The following is a 21,250-nucleotide window of genomic DNA, read 5'->3' as shown; positions in this document are numbered from 1 at the left end:
CACACGCCAGACGTCTTACCGCTCGGCCAAATCTTGGAGCTGTTCCGGCGGAACCGGGACGCCGTTGACCGATCTGTCTCGGTGGATCTGCTGGAAGGGTTGCCTGTGCGATTCCAAGTTTTTTAACACCTCCTGTGACAGTCGAACGCAAAAGGTCCGATTTAGTAGAGAATGCTTCTGCGAAAAAGAACCGGCATGCCCATCACCACAGCGGCAGAAATGACTTGCGGTGGCTGGTTTTGTGTCTGAAAGGGAGGTTCCTTTAGAGCAATTTTGCAATTTGAGATCTCATAAAATCGTCTCCTTTCAAGTCAACCTGACGCAAAAGTCCAAAACCAAGCTGACCTTGTGCTGCTCCAGTTTCCTGTGGAGAACACCGGCCGTCTCCTCGTAAGCGTGGCGGACGGGAATGTCCTCCCTCAGGGCCATCTCGGCTCTGTGCAACCAGGCCCCGATCACGCCCAGAGGACCCGGCAGGGACTTGTCCAGGTGGATGTGCCAGTCCAGCAGCTGGAGTTGACACCCATTAAAAAAAAAAAAAAAAAAAAAAAAAAAAAAAAGATCTCACCATCAAAACAAATCCACATGTTCAAGCCTGGAAAAGTTCTGAGCTGGAGAAGTGAACAAAAGCTCCTGTTTCTATCGCTTCTGTTACACGAATGAATTCAACTTCCGCCGGCCGCCACTGAAGACGGAGGAAAATTTGATGTTCACATTGCAACAGATCAGACGGGGAAATGACGAGAAAACGATCATTTTCAACTGCAAGCTTTGGTTCGTCATACCAGAAAATGTTCACATAATCGGGAATCATCTTGGAGCAAATATGGAAATGATGAATCACGATTTAGGATTAGGGGATTAGCATCCGATTCCAACAAGCATAACTTGACGCCACGACCTCGAGGATTTTGTATTGGCACTACAAACGCCTGCGGATCCAGTACCGGGTCCCACACCCGTATGTCACCTTGAGACGGCTCACAACAGCAACAGAATCCCACCCACCCTGACGGACAGGCGCTCCCAGGCCTGCTTGACCAGAGCTTGGTCCGTGGACAGCTTCCCATCCTTGTGCGACGGCTGCAGCAGGGGATCCGTCTGCTTTTTCTTCATCTCGTACTGCACGCGGAAGTTCTTGAAGGCCTGCGGGGAAGACGGCGCGGTTCACAACCGCAGGAAGCGGCTTTCTCCGGCGTGTGCTGTGTACGTGTACCTGGTACTTGTCTGTGAGGTGGCCCTCGGCCCCCTGGGCCCTCAGCACGTCTCTCTCCAGCTGGTCCAGGAAAACCTTCAGCTCCCTCAGCATCTTGCGCTCCTCGCGCTGTCACATTTTCACATTACAGCCATTTCAGCTTTTCAGTTTTCTACCCCTCACCGGCAATCTGTTATACAGTGCACCAAGAAAGCACTCACAGTGCTTCCCTTTTTCTGCTTTTTAGGTTACGGCCAAATTTCCAAAATGGAATCAGTTCATTTTTTGAAATTCTACACAAAACAACCCCAAAATTAAAACGGAAAACGTTTGCAAATGCATTCAAAATGAAGTAAGAAATCAGCCATCTTGTTCCTCGAATGCGATCGGACAGAGACCGGCCAAAGTTGGATGTTTTGGAGAGACCCCTAACGGGACAAGCCGAAAGGAAAACAAGGAGAAGACATGTCCAATTAGACAAATTATGCGTGCCAACGTCCTTCCCGTTTAACACTAATTAGATTCCGACCCACCTCCAAATTTAGACGCATTCAATGAATTACCATCGAATCCGCCCGCATCAAATTGTTCCCGTCGAGTCAGCTTACAATCCGCAACGTTTCGGCAACTGTCAGCCTTCATCAGGCGCGGCTGACTCTCCCAATGTGTGGACAAAAAAAAAAACAAGACAAAGTTGGATGTTTCGGAGGCAAGGTTCGAGAGAGCAGACTTCGATTGTTTGGACGTGTCCAGAGGCGAGAGAGCGAGTACCGCATTTTCCGCATTCTGAGGCGCACCTAAAAGCCTTTAATCTTCTCAAAAGCCGACAGCGCGCCTTACAATCCGGTGCGCCTTATATACGGATCGATATCGAGCCTTTAGTGCAGCTCCATAACGTAACCCCGGCCTCTACTGTAACGTCTATTCTAGGCGCCTTATAATCCGGTGCGCCTTATAGTGGGGAAAATACAGTATATCGGTAGAAGGGTGCTGAGGATGGAGCTGCCGGGCAAAAGAGCGAGAGAGAGGAAGACCAAAGAAAAGGTTGATGGGTGTTGTGAGGGAAAGACATGAGGACAGTGAGGAGGACGCACGGGATAGGCTTACAGGGGGAAACACGACACGCTGTGGCGACCCCGTACGGGACAAGCCGAAAGGAAAAGAAGAAGAAAAAGATATTCATCGTAGTAATAGTAGTAATGATATAATACCTACGTAATAAATAAGTCATAAAATAAATATCTAAAATACATAAGCAATAATAAATACATAACGACTGCTTGAAGAAATTGCAAACTCCCAGTTAGGCTGCAGAAATATTTCAAGGACGATAATATGATGATGGGAACAGGATGCAGCGGAACTGCATTTTGAGATTCATGGCAAAGGCTGTGAAGACGTGTACAGTGCATGTGATTTTTTTTTTTTTCTCATTTGTTTTTAAATGTTCTTCTAAAAAAAATGTCGTCATTATGTTATGCTATGTGCAGAATTTTGAGAGGTTTGGGAAAAAAAAACAATAATAACATATAATAAGAATAGGGCTGTAATGTTACTGAGCTGTGAAGGCTTTCGGTTTGTGAATCCGGATTCCAGAAAGACCCCCCCCGGGGGGTGGCGGGGGGGGGGGAATTAGTGAGGAAACACCACACGGTCTGAAAGACTGAGAAGGTCGCGAGTACGAGCGCGGGAGCCCGACGTACCTCAAGCATTTGCTCGATGTCCGGAGGGGCAAACTATCCGGGGAAGGCGGCAAAGCACACAAAAGAGACTCCATCAGAGAAAGGAATTCGAGGAAGGCGGGCGGAGGAAAAAGACGGCGCGTGCGCGCGCTCGACTCCGCAACGCGGCCGCTCACCTGAAGCGCAAACGTCGGAACGGAGCCGAGGCGCAGCTTCGGGGTGCGCACGAGCGGATGGAGGCAAAAAAAAAAAAAAAAAAAAACAACAACAAACGACAAAGCTCGGCGGGGGGTGGGAAACAAATTTTGTTGCGCTCGTGCGGTGAGATTAAAGCATGGGGACAAGAAGGAAGCAAAGAAAAATGTCTTGCAATGCGGAGAAAAAAGGCGGAAACAGATTCCAATGATTGAGGTGCAAAAAGTGATATAAATTCATCGGCAACTGATCGACTATTGATTCTCGTTTAACTCGTAATCGTCCTCAGGATCCAAATACTCTGATTTTTGTGGTCCTCCACGAAAGGGGAGAGTTTGGGTGATTTTCAAAGGTGTTTGTTGCCTTGCTATCAAATCATTCCAATCTGTTTGCATTCGCCGCCTTTCTGCCTTTGCTACCTCCTCGTGCTGTCCGTCGGTTTCCGAGTGGCGAGGGTTCGGGTAGTGCTTGAGGAACTGGGCCACGTACGTCATGATGGACTTCTCGTCTGGCTTGTCCACGTCTACGTCTGCAGAACAATCAAAGAACAGGACCGAGCTTCAGCAAATGGAAAATTTCTTCCCCGCCCCCAAATTCAGTTCTAAAGTATCGAACGACAAGAGCGCTTCCGGCACCTTCTGGGTCCAGCAGACGAGGGATGCCCAGCTCGTTCTCCGCTAGCGCGAAAGCCTCCTCCAGATTCTCCCTGTTGCCTCTGCGCCGCACCGCCTCCATGTCGACCAGGTCGGGCCGGACGGCGTGCACCACCGACTGGAAGGCGACTCCGTCGCGCCAGCTGGGACCGAAGTCCTTCACTTCGATCCCGTGATGCCTGAGGAACGGAAAGAGACTCGTGTTCGGACTCGGATGACATCACTTGTAAACAAAACCCAGCAGGAGGATTGCGAAGAAAAATATACTTGGACATACTTGGCGGCGGTGGACTGCACCCATCGAAGCAGGGCCTTCTTGGCGTTGCCCTGAAACTTGACCACTTTTCTCTTCATGGGAGGACTTCCAGTTTCGGAACTTTCCACTGAGGAGTTGCTTGAGGACAAGGCCTGGAGGGCTGGAAGGTTGCTGGTCAACTCCTCAATCTGAGCGAGGACGAGACGGTCGGAGGCATTCGTTCATTATCGTCAGCCAAAAATGAAAACTTCTCATTGAGTCACTCGAGAATAGTCGAAGAAGAACGTTTGCGTCTGCATGATTGTATGATAATGTCTCCCGGTGACAGTAAAAAAAAAAACGTCTGTAGGATGGGGTAAAACGGGGGTTCGCCATACCTGGAAATAGAGGATAATGGTCCATATCAACCCCAGAACGATGGCGGGTCGTCCGTCGGCGACGTCCGTGGCGTGAATGTTAACCAATTTGATCTGAAACAATTACTCCTCGTAAGAAACGTCAACGGTAGCATTTGCCGCTAACATACAGCCCGAAAAATGCCTCTCGAGTTTAGCATGGTTCCAAAATATGTCGCAGGCTTTAAAGTTGGAACTTTGGTGGGCAAGACCAACAAAAACAAAGAAAACATACGAGGCGTGACGGGAACAAGCGGCGGGCAATCGGCGCAAGCTAGCAGCTCAGATCATGTCAGCGATGTACCAAAAGGGGGCAGCATGGTCCTGTTATACGCTAACTCACGTAGCACTGATAAAACTTCATTTACATCCCGGGAGTGTACGGATATTAACTTTGGAACATCTTCCCACACGTTTCCAGTATTTTAAGACTGTCGGACTCTACGTTAACTTCTTCTTCCGTGGAGTGGCACTAGCTTGTCCAGACACTTGCAAATTGTTCCTTTCAAGCTGGAAAAGCAGATGTAAGCACACTTAATTGGAAAAGTGGGACATTTGATGCAAAAATGACTTTTTTTGTGGTTTGTGTACAAATAGTTAGGTCATTACTTTGGGAGCTGCCTGTTCTGAATTTGGCTCGATTCGGGATTGGGGATGTGTCTGCTGCGTGCGCCACATACACTGATCAGCAAGTGCTCCCTTCAAAAGTGAAAAAAAAAAAAAAACAAAAAAAAGTAATTTCCGGCCTATAAACTGCGACTTTTTTCACACGCTTTCAAGCCAGCGGCTAATGCAGCGTTGCAGCTGATTTGTGCATTTTTTCTATTGGCCGTAAGGAAGCACTCGAGTGGAAAAGGTAAGAGTGAGACCGGTGGAATATATGTGCCGAGAAAGTGACTTTTACCTGTATGTTTTTTTAACCGGTGCTAGCGTGTTGCTGCTGTGTTACTGCCGTGTCTCAGTGATTTTTACTGGTATGTTTTTTTTTTTTTTTTTAACCGGCCCTGTTAGTGCCGCACTTGCGTTAGCACCACGCTGCTGTGAAGCTGTACGGCAGTTTTTTGTTTTTTTTAACCGGTATGTTTTTTTTTTTTTTACCAGCTCTGTTCGTGCTACCGTGTTGTTGCTATGTTAAGCTAGGCTAAGGTATTAAAACTCTTTCTGTGTACCGTCTGTAAATATTTCATGTTTCAATGTGGGCGCTTGCGGTTTTTACACACGTGCATCTTTTGTACGTACCAAATGGTATTTCCTTTACAAATGTACCGGGTGAGGCTTATAATCAGGTGCGCTCTGTAGGGCGGAAATTACGGTGCAAATACACTGCTCTTAATTCGGGCCAGTTAACTCAACTTAATTTTTTTTTTTTTAAAGACTCAGGGACCCAAATTATTTGTATAAAACCATCAACAACACATCAATTTTCCACATGTTCCCTTTGAAGAAGGAAAAGCACAGCAAACGTGAAGCCAAAAAAAAAAAAAAAAAAACGTTAGCATTTGGCTGAATGAATATTAAATCGCTTGAAGAAAATCATGCCGCCGTGCATCAACCGAAACGAAAGCAAACAGTTGACAAGTGCTTTGGCGAGGGGGGGGGGGGGGGTCGACTGACCGGTGATCCTTGATACCGACACTGAGAGCACACGTGATGGGGGGGAAAAAGATCATAACAAACTGTGAGCGTCCATCCCCCCCCCGGGGGGGGGGGCAAGAGAAAGTGGGACACGCCTCACTCCACGCGGCCATAAAAAGGATTCCGAGGTGGAGATTATGTAACTACGCAACGCTTTCCTCTCTGAATGTTGAGCACGTCTGCCTGCACCTTGCAGAATCTGACAAACGGCGTCGTTGCGGGAGTTCCGGGAACGGGTTCAAGAAGCGCCGGATGCTTACCTTCCTGCCCTCGAGGAATTTGAGCGCCGTGCCGATGTTGGAAACCCAGTGGATCCTCTTCAGTTGACGACCTTGCTCGGAGGGCTGGAGAAGTTCACACAGTGCGTCGGAAAGGAAAACCGCGTTAGGCTTCAGTTTTGGGTCAATCGCCGGATTTACAGCGGACGAGAACACATGGTTTGCCATGACAGATGAAAAAATATGAACATAATCGGGACCAAAATGATCACTCACTAACGCATTGGCACTATATTAAATTGCTTATCCTCACAAGGGTTGCAGGAAAGCTGGAGCCTATCCCAGCTAGCTTCGGGCGAAAGGCGGAGCACACCCTGAACTGGTCGCCAGTCAGTTGCAGGGCAGATATCAACATCGTCACAATCGATCCCACGCTGCCCGCACCGAAGGCAGGCGTGCGTACCATTACATCATCAGTGACTCTCTATATTAAATGATTACATAGAAAAAAACACAAGATCGCAGATAATCTCTGAAAATACCGTCAAATTTCATTTTTCAAAATTAAATAAACATATCATATTGGAAATAGTGGTGGGACTATATTCAAATATTAATCTAATGAATGACAAGTTTGGTTATGAATTATTTTCCTTTTGGTCAGTTTTTCTACATTTCTCCATAATAATACTTCAATTTTGGATTTTGATGCCTCTTCCACTTGAAATTGACCGAATGTAAAAAAAAAAAAAATCTGTAGCGTATTTAAAAGTTAAATGATGGCAAACAAAAATTGGGGTTATTATTTTTGTTACAACATTATTCAGAATGTGAGGTCACGGGCCAGTTTTGAAGTTTTAGCATGTATAAAAACCCAAAGTGAAAGCAGAAACCCTACTTACAAGTCTTTGGCCCGAGAGCACCTCCAAGAGAGCCAAGAGCTTCACCCCATCTTTAATGTCCTCGAAAAGGTCGTTGACTTCTAGCGCCGGTTTACGCTGCAAGAGAGCGAGCGCGCGAGCACAAGTCGGCGTCAATGCGGCACGAACGTCTTTGCGCCGTGACCGCGAGCGAGAGGACACCGGCATGCGAAGCCGCGGCCGGCGACAAGCGGGCTTGTTAGCAACCGGCGCCCCCGTGGCTCGAAAGACGGTGTCGTTCCCTTGGTGATGGCTCGACGCCCGGTCCAGGAGAGGCGCGGGCAGCTGAGCGCTGCCAGCCCAGCAGATGAGAATTTATTCGGTGGCGCTAAGCTTTCATTACGAGGCTCTTTCCTGGCCGTCGTTCGGCCGAACGAGCCGTGAGACGTGCGAAAAAGAGTGCGCTTGAATCCGTACGCGCGGCACAATCCCCCTCGGGCTGGCGCATCCAGAATTAGCACGTAGCAGCCATCCGTCCATTTCCTACGCCGCTTAATCTTATTACAGTCGCTGGAGCGCCGCAATCAACGCGACGATCAATCTTGCTCTCGACAAAACCCGCAAACAGAAAACGTGAGCACAAAGAACGACTGCACATAACGTATTGTCTTTTCTTATTTTTCCTCGTGTGGGGTCTACTGGCGGTTGGCAAACCAACTTAATTGGTCATCAGCCCTTCCGAGGCAAGAAAGCAATGTCAATGGATGCAGGCCGGATGTTGAGAACTGTAACTGGCGCCATCTACAGGTGGGGTCTGAAATCTCAAATCTTTGCTCGTACCGCGGTTTAATGTAGCGTAGAGTACGAGGAGTTTGAATTCAAGTGTTTTGGGTTCGTATTTTGGGCAACTATTCATACAGGGAAATACTAGATAAACATTTTGGGGGTGATTATTATTATATTATTATTATTATTATATTATTATAAGTTTGTTTTGGTTTCATCTGTGACTATGGGCCAGAATAAAACGACATTCTCACACCCCCCTTTGGCTCAGGCACCAAACAATATGAAAAATGATCACGCTTGAAGGTTGGAATGCAAACCACTAAAAATTAATGTTGAAACTTGTTCACAAGCAGCAAACACCTAAAGAGCACGTTTTGGGTTTACGGAGGTAGCGACAACCTTTGACCTCAGATACCTCTGAGGGTTCTCTAAAATCAGATCATCAGAACGTAAAAATACCATTTTGGAAAAGTCTTAAAGACAACGGTAATTTGAATCTCAGTCCATAACTGGGACTAGTAAAAAAGTGACATCCAAACGCGGTCACAGACCCAAAGACTCCTCCGGAAGATGCGATGCTAACGCCCACACCTGGCCAGTTAGCATGCTAGCTACTCTTCGGGGAGCGGCGGAAAAAGATGCTGCGTCATTCCAAGTGAGAGGAAAGAGATACAAAGAGATGAGCGGAAAATGCAGACAGCTGAGGAAGTGGACCTTGGAAAAGACTTTTAACTTCCCCTCCCCCAGGTTTTAGCTTCACTGGAGGAGTCGACGGTACAAGAATCCCTCTCCGATTTGCAAATTGACATTCTCATTGACCCAAACTCGCCCACTTTTTTTTTCTGTAGAACAGAACTAAAACTATTTGTCGCAAAATATACTCAATATCACCTATCTGAGTAATTTTGTACACTTTTTACATCGAGAGGAAGTACTACAGGCGGCGGGCAAGGTCCCGTTTGGGTATGACGCTGGAGAAAGTTAAGGTAGCGTTTAGCTAGCGGCGGCACACTCGTTTAAAAGTTTCAACTTGTTTGGGTTTACTCTGACAGCAAAGTTCAAATGGGAGTCGCACAGACACAGTTTGAAGTCTCTTTTTGAGCAGTTGCTCGCTATTAGTCAAACTGATGCTTAACGGGAAGTGCGTTGAGTTCACTGGCGGCATCAAACCAAAAACCGGCAAAATGACGGATTGTAAACTCGTAAGGCGGCTCACTCGTATCTCACGGCGCCACAAAAATTTGAGTATACATCAGTAGGTAAAAAACAATGAAAGGGGTACTGGAAAGTAACGTAATTTCCGGCCTGCAGAGGGCAACGGATTATAAGCCTCACCCAGTACATTTGTAAAGGAAATACCATTGGGTATATACATAAGCCGCCAAGTGCCCACAGTGAAACCCACAACCCTAACCGGTAAAAATCTATGACACACAGCAGCAACACGCGAGCACGGCGCTAACAGGGCCGGCCCGGTAAAACTCACTTCCTCGGCGCATGTATTCCACCGGTCTCACGCTTACATTTTCCGCTTGAGTAAGATCATAGTTTGGGATATACTGAGCGTTAAAACTACAATTTAGTTGTACATTTTCCTGAGGGAGACAAGCGTTACTTTCATGGCAATACAAATATTTTGTTCCACCCTTAAGATGCAATATGATTTCCGTGCGATTGACATGCAGGGAGCGCATCGCAAGCGCAGCGCGCAATTTCCACCGAGCACAGCCTGCAAATTCTTGAACTTGGACAAGGTTTGAACAAGTGCCGGCACCGCCAGCCCGACGGCTCTCGGTTCGCTCTCTCCGGCCTTATTTAAGGGTCACACTTGGGGCGAGGCGATCTGCGCACATGCGCTATTTTTTGAAGGGAATCGACGACAGCCCGCGGGGAATTGTCCTCGCCCCCGTTGTTCTCCATCTGCACCGCTCTGCGCGTTATCCTCTCGCAACGTACGCCCCCACCCCGCCCCAAAAAACCTCAAGCGCAGTCTGGCACGGACAGCACCGGCTCGTCCCAAGTTTGTAAAAAAAAAAAAAAAAAAAAAAAAGAAAGAAAGAAAGAAAGAAGGAAATCAATCTTCCGGTCACGATTCAAGCCTTCTCACAATGTGACCTTCACTCTGGGGAAGCGGATCTCCACAAGCCACCAACATAACAGCAAGGCGCAAAATCTCCAGATTTATAATCGTTTAGCCAGCGCGGTATGGAAGTAAATATGTGCCACCAGGATTTGAATTTGAAATGTAAAGTGATCACATTCTCAATAGTTTTATTTCAGCGTAACGTTAACAATTCGACTGGCTACAATTCCCTGTCTGAAATTCACCGTCTGCGCCACCAGGCGGGGTTACTTCAGGTCAGAACCGAAGAGCCAGCCAATCGCAGTTACGCCTTCTTAGTCACGTGACGTCACCTGACCGGGAAAGCGTAACTGTGATTGGCTGGCTGTTCGCTTCTGACCTGAACTAACCCCGCCTGGTGGGGCAGACGGTGAATTTCAGACAGCGAATTGTAGCGACCATTGAAAATTCAAATCCCGATGGCACACGTATTTACTTCCATACACGGCACGGCTATTAGCGGTCGTTGCAGCGACCCGCAGCGCAAAGACGTTTCTAGGAAATATCTGCATGAAAAACACACTTCGGCGATAACTATAAAAAGCGCTAATGAGTTTGTCGTGTGCTGATTGTAACCTCAAAACGTCCTGAGTTTGGACCCCAAAATTTAAAAATTGAGGACACCCCCCACAAACAATCAGTCCGCCACCGACGAATTAGGGAGGCCTACTTGTCTACAAACGGCGTAAAAGGAGCTTCCGCGGGGTTGTCGCAAAGGCGTGGGAGGCGCAAGAGTCCGCGTGCGGCGCCGATGAGTCCAGACTTGCCTCACCTTAGCCAAGTGAGAGTTGATCCATTTGGTGAAGGTTCTCTTCTGCACGGCTTCTTGCTCATCTGGAACCAGAACCACAACACACCACATGTTGAAACCGGGCAAGGCCACCACCGTTCACACCCGGATCAAAACCGCCTGGGCAAGGCGGTGCCAAGCGATCGTTCCGCTGCTGCAGCCGCTGCGACGTAATGTTATGATTGATTGCTTTGAGTTATTAATAAGGGAAATATCGGCGCTTCTCTGCCTGTTTTGCCACTTTTAGCTGAGTTGATGGCTTTGTAAAACTTCGTACGAGGTTTCCAGGTGGTTGAGCACCTTTTGACCAAAATCCAAAGCGGACCAAAGCGTCAACAACCAACCACGTGAGATGGCCGTCTTCTCTTCTCTTTTTTTTGGTTATCGAAAGAATGGAAACGGGAAGAAGGTTTATTAATAATGAAATAGCCAATCGAGCTGAGGTTCACTTTCATGTGGTCAAATTATCATAAAAGAAAATACAGTTCTGTCAGATGGGATACTACGTGCTAAAAATGAAGTCTCATTTGTGTACTTCCTGTTGTGACCTCAATTTCGAGTTCTGTTTAGATCAACAGATTAATTACTTCAGTCAACGATTGTGTTCAGACATGACCCAAAAAAAAAACGAAAAAAAAAAAACAAAAACCAAACCTGTTCCAAGGGAGAAACCGAATCTGAACCTCTAACTTTACTCCGAGTATTGATGTCAGCATTACGTTGTTCACGGTCAAACCTGATCCCTTTTGGATCAGTTTCCTGCAACCGAGCCACGCCAGAAACTGTTGGTTTGGTCCGCTTAGGTGTTTGATTGTGGGGTTCAGACCTGACCGAAAAACCGCACCAGGAGGGGAAAACAAATCCTCAAGTTCTGTATGTCCACGAAGTTACCGTAACGGTTTCAACCCTTGGGCCATTTGCAAGCTAGAGCGCTTAGAACTGGACAGACGGACCGGTCGGTCTGGCCCGTATAACCCGAGGACCTGTTTTGTTAAAGGTCTGCGTTCACAGTCCCGGCCGGCCCAATCGATGGTGTCATCGGTTTACTAGATTTAGTTACACCATCAGTACAGGACTTGTCCAGTTTGGATTTTGGACGGGATCGCGGTCGGATTGCTTTTCCGCCGCAGCCGAACCACGCCGCAGTTCGGTTCTCACAGAACCGATGGGATGAGTCAACCATCTGATCGACAAGCTTGCACAGTGCTTACATATGCGAGCTTTGCGGCTACAACACCGTGACATTATTCACAGTCAAGCCCGATTGCTTTGACTTTGGGCGAGAGGCAAGGTACACGAGGGATCGGTCGCCGGCCAAAGGCAAGCAACCCGAAGACCTGCGGACGATTTGCAGTCCTTGCGTGGTTGTTTTTGGAACGTGATCGGCCAGGCCACGCAAACTCCACACAGCCGAGACTCAAAGCCCCCGTGCTCAAAAACTGCCACGCGGCCATGCCGACCACTTGCGCGCCGGGTCGCCCCTCACCTGAACCAATGACGCGGAAATTTCCTCTCGAGAGGCAACACGTCAGCCGTCAACTTGACCGCGTCCTGGCCAAAGGCATCTTGCCTTTGATGGCGTTTTTGTCGTCGTGCGTAGCATGACGCAGCTTTATATCCCACTAGAACTACAGCGCCGAAGGACAACCCTGCCCCCCTCGCCCCCCACCCGTCCGTCCGTCCGTCCGCACACAATGCGAGATTAATTAGCTGTCAGCGAGCGCACCACCGCGCGCTGGCAGGTCTGAAAAAGAGGTCACGCCGGGAGATTAGCGGCTCGCCTCTTTTGTGGTTCCGTGAATGCGACCGCAAGACCCCCCCTCCCCCCCCCCCGCGCATTATGCAGCAGCCTCCTTTCGGACTCCGGCCCGAGCGACTCCTCCGCCGTACGAGATGCCGCCTGTCCGCCCGCCAATTAGAACGCGTCTTTTTCCCCGCGATTGCGCCGCCGCCGCCGACCGACGTGGACTCACCCCGCAGATACTGAAAGAATCCCGTGACCAGGTTCAAGGAGGTTTTCCCGGCGCAAACGTCCTTGTAGTGAGCCATTCGACAGACCCACGTGTCAAAGGGCTGACAACATCCACAGTGGGCTCCCCCCGAAACAGGAAGCGGCACAGTTAAAGAGCTGGCTGGGATGAATTCGACCCCCCCACCCCCCCCCGGCTGCCACCACCCTCTCTCTCACGCACTCCCAAACGGCTGCTTTACGATCCCATCCTTCCCTCTCGCCGTGGCGTTCCCATCCGGAGGAGCCATGGACGCGGATGCGCGCTGCCCCCGCCGCACCGGGGTGTCATCTGCGCGGCGCCGTCGGCGGCTCGGCCAATCGGCGGCGAGCGGGGGGGGGGGGGGTGTCACGTGTTTTGGTTCACCGAGAGGCTCCTTTGGATAAATCCGCCGTGACTGATGCTCGCCCCGTGAAACGCATTCAATTTAACGACAACGTCGACAAAAATCACAACCAAAAAAAAAAAAAAAAAAAGGAGATATTTCAATGTCAATGTGCGATTCATGCAAATAAAAATCGAGGTCGAGTTTCGTCAGGTTACGCATTTTAAATATATAAACAAACCTTTTTCGCAAACATTTTTTAAATTGATTATTTTTTAATCATTAAAAAATATACATGCATGCGCAACATGTATGCATATTATATTTATTATATTTAAATATTATACTTATATTTAAAATTTGGCTGAGATGTATTTAAACGTTCAGAAAGCAAGAAATCAAAGCATTTTTAAACATAATTTTTTATTTATTCGGTCCTATTCAAAATATTCAATGTTCAAAAAGGATGAGCAGCAATCATGTTATAACATATATAATAATCATTATATAATCATTTCATCACTAAAATTGATCATAATCATCAATGAAAATGTATAAAAATATGTTTTCTTTTGTCATTATATATTGCATATTTTTCCAAGGACCTTTTGCGTAGATAATGCAAAAATTATATACATTGTATCTATATACAAATTTATTAGTATTAAGAAAATAATGAATATATTAATATAGATTTATAGTTTGGATTAATGATATCTGTTTCTGAATTACTAGAAATATGCAATTATAATGTCAAAATCTAAATGTAGTAAGTAATATTCCATCAATGAGGATGAGCAGCTATCATGTTATTAGGCTAACAAAATCTATTTCATTAATCAGTAAAATTGATCATAATCATCAATTATAATGTATAAAAATAGGTTTTGAGTAAATGTTTTCTTTCATACATTTGTCACTATGTATTGCATTTTTTTCCTAGGACCTGTGCTTAAATAATGCAAAAAATTATATACATTGTATCTATAGACACATTTATTTCATCCAGTATAAGTAACATAATGAATATATTCATATAGATTTATAGTTTGGATTAATGATATCTGTCTCTGAATGACTAGAAATATAAAATTATCATGTCAAAATTTAAACGTATTAAGTAATATTCTATACCACTCATACAGGACATATTCTAATGAGTACATTTTGTTCTTCTGGCATCGATTGAGGTCTCCAGTCATTTTTTTTTTTAACTAAATTGAACTCAATAGAAAAAAAAAAAAAAAAAGAGTAAAACGCTCGATAATGAATTGTCGTCTCGTCTCGTCTCCCATCTGCTCCCGCTCTGCCATTGTGACGCCAAAGTAATCGCCCCCCAGCAAGGCCCCTCGCCGCCCCCCCCCCCCCCCCACCGCACACAATCCGCCGCGGGATTCCCACCATGCTCCGTAATTTCTATATTCTCGCTTCACTTAACATCTCGCTTGTGCATACGACACACAGAGTACATCCAGAGTACTTCGTAGCATGGGGGGGCGGGGGGGGGGGGGGAGATAAATCCTTTCTTCTTTCAAGACCACCCGTCCGCTAAAAGCTTTTCTTCTAAAAATAGATCAGAGCTGCCGATTCTATTATTGGTGCAGATGCTGCGACTGGCCCACAAAAAAAAGCAAACTACGTCCTTTTTAGAGAAGCAAAATATGGCTCGTAATCTGGCTTCCGCCACGCGCTGCAGATGGCCACCGCTTCTCCGAACACGATTGAGCCGCGCTGAAGTTACGAGAAAAAGAGTCGCTGGAATAGTCCCGCGATAAAGTTGAAAACGGTCGCAGGAAAAGTTGCAATGGCGTCAGAATCGAGTGCAACGCTGCAGGAACATTGTAATAAAGTCATTGTAACATGATCGGCAAAAAGGTTTCATGTGAGAATAAGAATAAGAGAATAAATCATACGTTATTAGAATTTTTTTGAAAATTACAAGCCATTAAAGTCATGATATTATGAGGAAGACATAATGGTCCCAGAATAAAGTCCTACTACTATTAGAAGAAATGTCTGCCCACCCCAAACAATACAGTCATCATATCCATTCATCCATTTTCTTAGCTGCTTATCCTCACAAGGGTCGCAGGCCATGCTGGAGCCTATCCTAGCTGTCAACGGCCAGGAGGCGAGGTTACACCATGAACTGGTCGCCGCACATGGAGACAAATAGCCAATCGCACTCACAATCACACCTTGGGGCAATTTGGCGTGTCCTATTAATGTCGCATGTTTTTGGGATGTCAAGAGGAAACCGGAGAGCCCACCCGGAGAAAAGCCACGCAGGCACGGGGCCGGGATTGAACCCGGAACCTCAGAACTGTGAGGCCAACGGTTTACCAGCTGAGTCACCGTGCCGCCCCGTCAACATCTCATTTTTTTGAAAATAACAACTACGATAACGACGGGGGAATTTTTGGATTGCCGCACGACATGCCACGATGTGATCGATAATGACGTCGTCGAGCCTTCGGGGCCCAGCACGTTTAATTTCATTCAACGAAGCGAGAGGAACGGACCGCCCGACGTGTTCTCGGTACAAATGAGATCCATCGTTCGATCGATCGATCGATCACTCTCTCTCTCTCTCTCTCTCTCTCACTCACTCACTCATCTGCTGCTCCATGAGGTCCTTTGTTGCCGAGCCGACCTCCGCCTCGGATGCCAAATGACCGCGCAGCCACTTGACCGACGGCGACGACGACAAGAGGTCTCGGGTTCGAGATCGGGCAGGTCAGCGCGGCACGTGTTGCTGACAGCGGAGTGATGACGTCGCGCGCACACTCCCGAGAGAGGCAGCGCATCACTTTCTCCGCGGTGGCTCCTGTCATAGATTTATTCCAACACGGATTCCATTTTTTCCCCTCAAAACATTGACAACATTCAATTCACACATACATTTTTTTTTTCAAAAAGCAAAATAAATATATAAATAAAAAATGGTGTCACTAAGGGATCGTGTGTGTAAAATTTTGAGGAAAAAGATGAGTTGATTCCATTTAAGAATAAGGCAGAAACATAAAATAGGGATGAAGAATAAATATATAGATAAAATCAAAGTATTAACTAAATGAAAGTAAGACGCGAGGCTGTCTGGTTTGGGAAACGTGATCATGTTTGAGGCGAAATACTGCCATCTAGTGGGGATATTTCTAAATTGCACGCTCAATTAGGACTCGTGATGTTTATTGAATTAATGTATAATTGCTCAGTTGTGCTCGGTGCTAACCACACAGTCAGGAAAAACATAACATGAGACGTAGAGTTCATGTTCACATGTTCCAAATCAAACCTAATTTAACTCTGAATTTGGAGGCCATCCTGTCAAATGATTTAATCGTGTTGTTCGGAAAATATATTTATTTATGCTATTTTCGGTGTTGGGTCCCCGCAAGGAAGACTCGTGGTCGGTATTTCAGTGTCACAAATATGGGCTTATAGGCTAGAATCTGAGCTCCAAAAAGTCACCTGAGGCTAACTTAAGATCTCCAAGTAGTCATCGAGATTTTATTCCTCAGTAGTACACTTATGATTCTATAATTAATTACTGTAAGCCACAAGAATCACGCTAAACGAAACCGTTCTTTAGTAATGCCGAAATTCAAATGTACTGCAGAAAAAGAAACATTTTACCTGTGCAAATGTTCAAAAAGAAACACTGATTAAAGATTTCAACTTCGATTCATTTGCGTACCACTAGAGGGCACCCGCGTGACGCCAGTGCGGCTTGTCACACACTTGTGAGGATTGTTGCTCTAAAGTGCGAACGTGGCTGGCGAACAGCCCAAGGCGGACCCAGCTTCTCTCGCCCCGTCAGCTGGGATACAGAAGGGGGCGACAAGAACTCGGGAAAACCGAAGGACGCCCGGAAAATAAGAGGGCAAAAGCTACGTTGGGACAATTCGTCCAATCCCAAAACGCGACGCCTTTGCGGGCCCCTCGCCGAGCAGCTCGGCTCGATGCCTGAAATCCGCCGAGTCGCGTTTCCCTCTCTGCGGCGTTGGCCCTTTCTGAGAATGGCGAGTCACCGTGGTGACGAATGTGAAACATTTTGCGCTGCCAAAACGTTGCCCCTTGTTTCCTGCTTTGACTCTTTCCTGTGCAAGCGCGCCCGCGTTCGAAACCGCCGCGGCCGTTGCACCTGTCACGACGGGACCACGTACTGCTCCATCGAGACAAAAAAAAAAAAAAAAAAATTGAAATTAAATTACATTCAATGGAATAGTAACGTAATAATCGGAACAGTTAAATTAGGACTTTCCAACAACTAGACCAATTTTTAAAAAGCCAAGGAACATTTTTTTTATAGTTGAAAAATCTGACGGCAAACCGACAAAACGTGCATACATGAAATAATTACTGCATGTGTAATAGAATGACCCGCTTATCCTCATAAGGGTCGCAGGGCGTGCCGGAGCCCATCCCAGCAGTCGACAAGCCGGAGGCGGGATACACCCTGAACTGGTCGCCGGCCAATCGCAGGGCACATCGAGACAGACAACCAATCGCAATTTCGAGCGCCCAACGAATGCTGCCTGTCTTTGGGATGTGGGAGGACACCCGAGTGGCCACCCGGAGAAAACCCACGCAGGCACGTGGAAGAACGCGCAAACTCCACGCGGGCGGGGCCGGGATTCGAACCCCGGTCCTCGCAACTGTGAGGAAGACGCGAACCAGTTGCTCCAACGTGCCGCCATTTTGATAAAGTTAATAAAGGCATACTGAAAATGTAAACAATTTAATTATCCATCCATTTTCTTAGCCGCTTATCCTCACGAGGTTCGCGGGGCTGAAGGGAGTGCTGGATCCCATCTCAGCTACCTCCGGCCAGGAGGCGGGTTACACCCTGAACTGGTCGCCGGCCAATCGCAGGGCACATCGAGACAGACAACCAATCGCAATTTCGAGCGCCCAACGAATGCTGCCTGTCTTTGGGATGTGGGAGGACACCCGAGTGGCCACCCGGAGAAAACCCACGCGGGCACGTGGAAGAACGCGCAAACTCCACGCGGGCGGGTCCGGGATCGAACCCGGGACCTCAGAACTGTCAGGCACCGTGCCGCCTCATAACATCATTATCAGTAAAAAGGTTTCATGTGAGAATAAGAAAGTCGTACGTTATTAGAATTTTTTTTTTAAATTGCAAGCAGCGCTAGAAAGATATTATCATGAAGAAGACATATAATGGGCCGAGAATAAAGTCCTCGTCTTATAAGAAATGTCTCCCAACCCAATCTAATAGAATAGCATTGATTTGTTCTGTCTGTCACCATGACATGAATAGATGAAAAAAATATAGTGAATATTTCTTGTTTTGCGTCAAATATTCGAATATTTCCACGCCGCACTTGCTTGAGAATCACTGCACTGGCGTGATAGCCACGAGGCCGCTCTGACGAAAACGCGACGATGAGTACGATTCTGCCGTTTGCAAAAGCGAGCACGCCGCTCCGGACGCCTCGGCGCAACTCGATGCGCTGCTTTTCGTCCGCTTTCGGCGTTATCCTGTCGTCGTCTCGTGTTGTACCGCGGCCCGGTCACGGAATCGGCGGCGCAGCAGCACACGCGCACAAACCAGCGGACGGTCGTCCACGATGAGACGCAGACACTCACCCTGCAGTTTTTGCATCACGTTGGCGATGTCCACGCGACGCCTCGGGAGGGCCATGATGTCGCCTTCGGGTGCCTGCGTCCGCGTGTCCGGCGGCGCCTCCTCCGTTGGCGGCCTGCGGCGGACGAGTGCGCAACTTTGAGGCCGTATGGAGTGACTGCAACTAATTGACTGCAGTTAGAAATGAAAATAAAAGAAGAAGAAGAGAAAGAAAAAGAAGAGGAAGAAGAAAAAAGTAGTCGACAGCTAGCCGAAGCTAAGTTAGACGACATCCACGCAAGGGTTAAATTTCCTCTCGGCAAGAGCTCGGAAAATGCCGAAGATTTCAAACTAACTGAATAAAAACCGAAATATGTCATTTGTACGATATCAAGTTCAAGTACCTTTTTGTCAGATGTGTTCTACGCACATGACATGCGACATACCTGAAATAAAATTCCTCTTAGATCAGCAGTGCTATAGTAGATTAATCTTATCCATCCATCCATCCATTTTCTTAGCCGCTTATCCTCACGAGGGTCGCAGGGAGTGCTGGAGCCTATCCCAGTTGTCAACGGGCAAGAGGCGGGCTACACCCCGGACTGGTCGCCAGCCAGTCGCAGGGCAGGTGGAGACAAACAACCAATCGCACTCACAATCACACCGAGGGGCAATTTTTGAAGTTATTAATGTTTTTAAGGGATGTCGCGTGTTTTTGGGATGTGGGAGGAAATCGGAGCGCCCACCCGGAAGAAACCGGACAGGGAGAGAACATGCAAATTCCACACATGCGGGTCTGGGATCAAACCCGGGTCCTCAGAACTGTGAGGCTTTACCAGCTGAGCCACCGTACCCTAATATTATATACAACATGCATAAAGCATAAACAAATATCTCATTTGGATACTGCAATAAATTGTTGTGTTTTTTTTTTTATTGATTCGCCCATACTCCCTATTGCCAATGCAGGAGAGTCAAATGTCTGCACAGTTATGAAAATAGGTTATGAGGATAAATAAAATATTGAAATCTTCACAAAGATTATAAATATCATAAAGTATCACTTAGTATTTAAAATATACAACTGAAGAGGTTGACTATTAAATAAGACAAGATACCATTGTTGCATAAAATGCTAAATTTGTATTTGTATAAAATGCGCTCGGAAATTATAATCACTTTCATCTTTACTAGTGTCCTATACTAGTTTATTTATTAATCATGATATTAGAATATATAGGATAAATAAATAATATTGGAAAAATATTATTCTTTAGTGTAGTAATAAAATTGATTCCCGGCCAAATGTATTATTGATCTAAGTAAAGGATTTGAATACATACTTTTACTGGAACTTGTTGGTACTTCTCCGTAAGCAGTTTTTTTGCTACGTACCGCTGCTGTACCCAAATTTTTTGTTTTGTAATCATCATCATAAAGCTCCCAGGTGCACAACTAAAAAAAAGTCCTGTAATTTTCAACCAAGTTCGCGAACAGAAAAATGAATTTAATCGAAAATGTTGAGGCTTATGTTCATCAGTGGGGAACTCGTTAGCATCCATTAAAAAAAAAAAATAGCAGTGACGTCGTTGTAGAAGTTGAGTGGAATAAACAACAAAGTAAACGACACTTGAGTGGAGGTGACGCTAACCAGTCCTAAAAATAATAATCATTAAAAAAAAAAAAAACATTTACGTGATGCCCAAAAGTGGAAAAGAACTTTTACGTGAAGGGTTTTGCTCTTACCGCGTCGGGCTTCGGTTCCAAGGAGCTTTCACACCGGAAGTGAGTGCATGTTGCCTGGTTGCCGTGGCAACACGGCTCAAGAATTCTTATTTTTTTTAAATAGAAAAAACGCCGAAGGCGCTGTGAATTTCATTTTATTTTTTTTTTTTCATTGAAAAATAATTAAGCGTGTATAGTGCAAGTCATCAAAAAAAAAATCATTAACGATAAGCAAAAAAGTCGAGAGTGGAGCTCGCCTCCTGCCCGGTGACAGCTGGGATCGGCTCCAGCACCCTTGTGAGGATAAGTGGCCCGTGGATGGATGGATATTCTTTTTAAGAAAGACATATAATATAAAACTTTCCTATGAAATTGTTTGTTGGTTTGTAAATAGTAAAATATAAATGGTCAAATCTAAAAAAAAAAAACAATTTTACATAAACTGCATATTGAATTTTATTCAGTGCTGTTTTTTCATGTTTAATTGTTAAATTCGTGATTTTATTTCCGAAAATAATGAATTCTCAATATTCAATATATTTGCTGTATATGATAAACTACTGCCGCCCTCTGCTGGATATATTTGGAAGTGCTCATATATTGGTCTATCTTTATTTTTATTTATTTTTTTGAATCCGTCGCAGAAAATAACTACATGATCTTTTTCAAGTAGGTAATATTTTTTTCATCCTTTTCCCACCATTTTTAACAGTGCTTCAAACACGGAACTGTGGCACGTTTTCGCGGAAATGATCAAACATTTCTTTGCTTGGAACCCGCCATAGATCACGTGGAACGTCACATGACT

The 21,250-nt window shown here is 46.2% G+C and overlaps 1 protein-coding gene across 10 annotated transcripts in view; it reads right to left on the bottom strand.

The window, feature by feature from the left end:
• The window catches only part of syne1b (spectrin repeat containing, nuclear envelope 1b), a 92,236-nt gene extending 71,725 nt beyond the window's left edge, over window positions 1-20,511 (bottom strand). For 7 of the 10 annotated variants that reach the window (XR_009798569.1, XR_009798570.1, XM_061844652.1 and 4 more), the window contains exons 1-13: window positions 20,061-20,075; window positions 18,741-18,909; window positions 10,773-10,834; window positions 7,132-7,227; window positions 6,272-6,355; window positions 4,359-4,451; window positions 4,003-4,169; window positions 3,708-3,904; window positions 3,492-3,601; window positions 1,217-1,324; window positions 1,009-1,146; window positions 346-510; window positions 20-132 (exon numbers count right to left, since the gene is read on the bottom strand). Coding sequence is in view for 8 of the 10 variants with exons in the window: in XM_061844652.1 (XP_061700636.1) it covers window positions 20-132; window positions 346-510; window positions 1,009-1,146; window positions 1,217-1,324; window positions 3,492-3,601; window positions 3,708-3,904; window positions 4,003-4,169; window positions 4,359-4,451; window positions 6,272-6,355; window positions 7,132-7,227; window positions 10,773-10,834; window positions 18,741-18,795 (1,388 nt within the window). In the remaining 2 variants the exon portion in view is untranslated. Of the gene's footprint in view, window positions 1-19; window positions 133-345; window positions 511-1,008; window positions 1,147-1,216; window positions 1,325-3,491; window positions 3,602-3,707; window positions 3,905-4,002; window positions 4,170-4,358; window positions 4,452-6,271; window positions 6,356-7,131; window positions 7,228-10,772; window positions 10,835-18,740; window positions 18,910-20,060; window positions 20,078-20,463 lie in introns of those variants that run through there. The other 3 variants (XM_061844658.1, XM_061844657.1, XM_061844659.1) reach the window with 3 other exon arrangements.
• Between the last annotated feature and the right edge of the window lie 739 nt (window positions 20,512-21,250).

Source organism: Syngnathoides biaculeatus, chromosome 15, assembly GCF_019802595.1.
Source record: "Syngnathoides biaculeatus isolate LvHL_M chromosome 15, ASM1980259v1, whole genome shotgun sequence".
Classification (NCBI taxonomy): domain Eukaryota; kingdom Metazoa; phylum Chordata; class Actinopteri; order Syngnathiformes; family Syngnathidae; genus Syngnathoides; species Syngnathoides biaculeatus.
The sequence above is the reverse complement of the archived record's forward strand: the minus strand, read 5'-3'. Positions and strand labels throughout refer to the sequence as shown.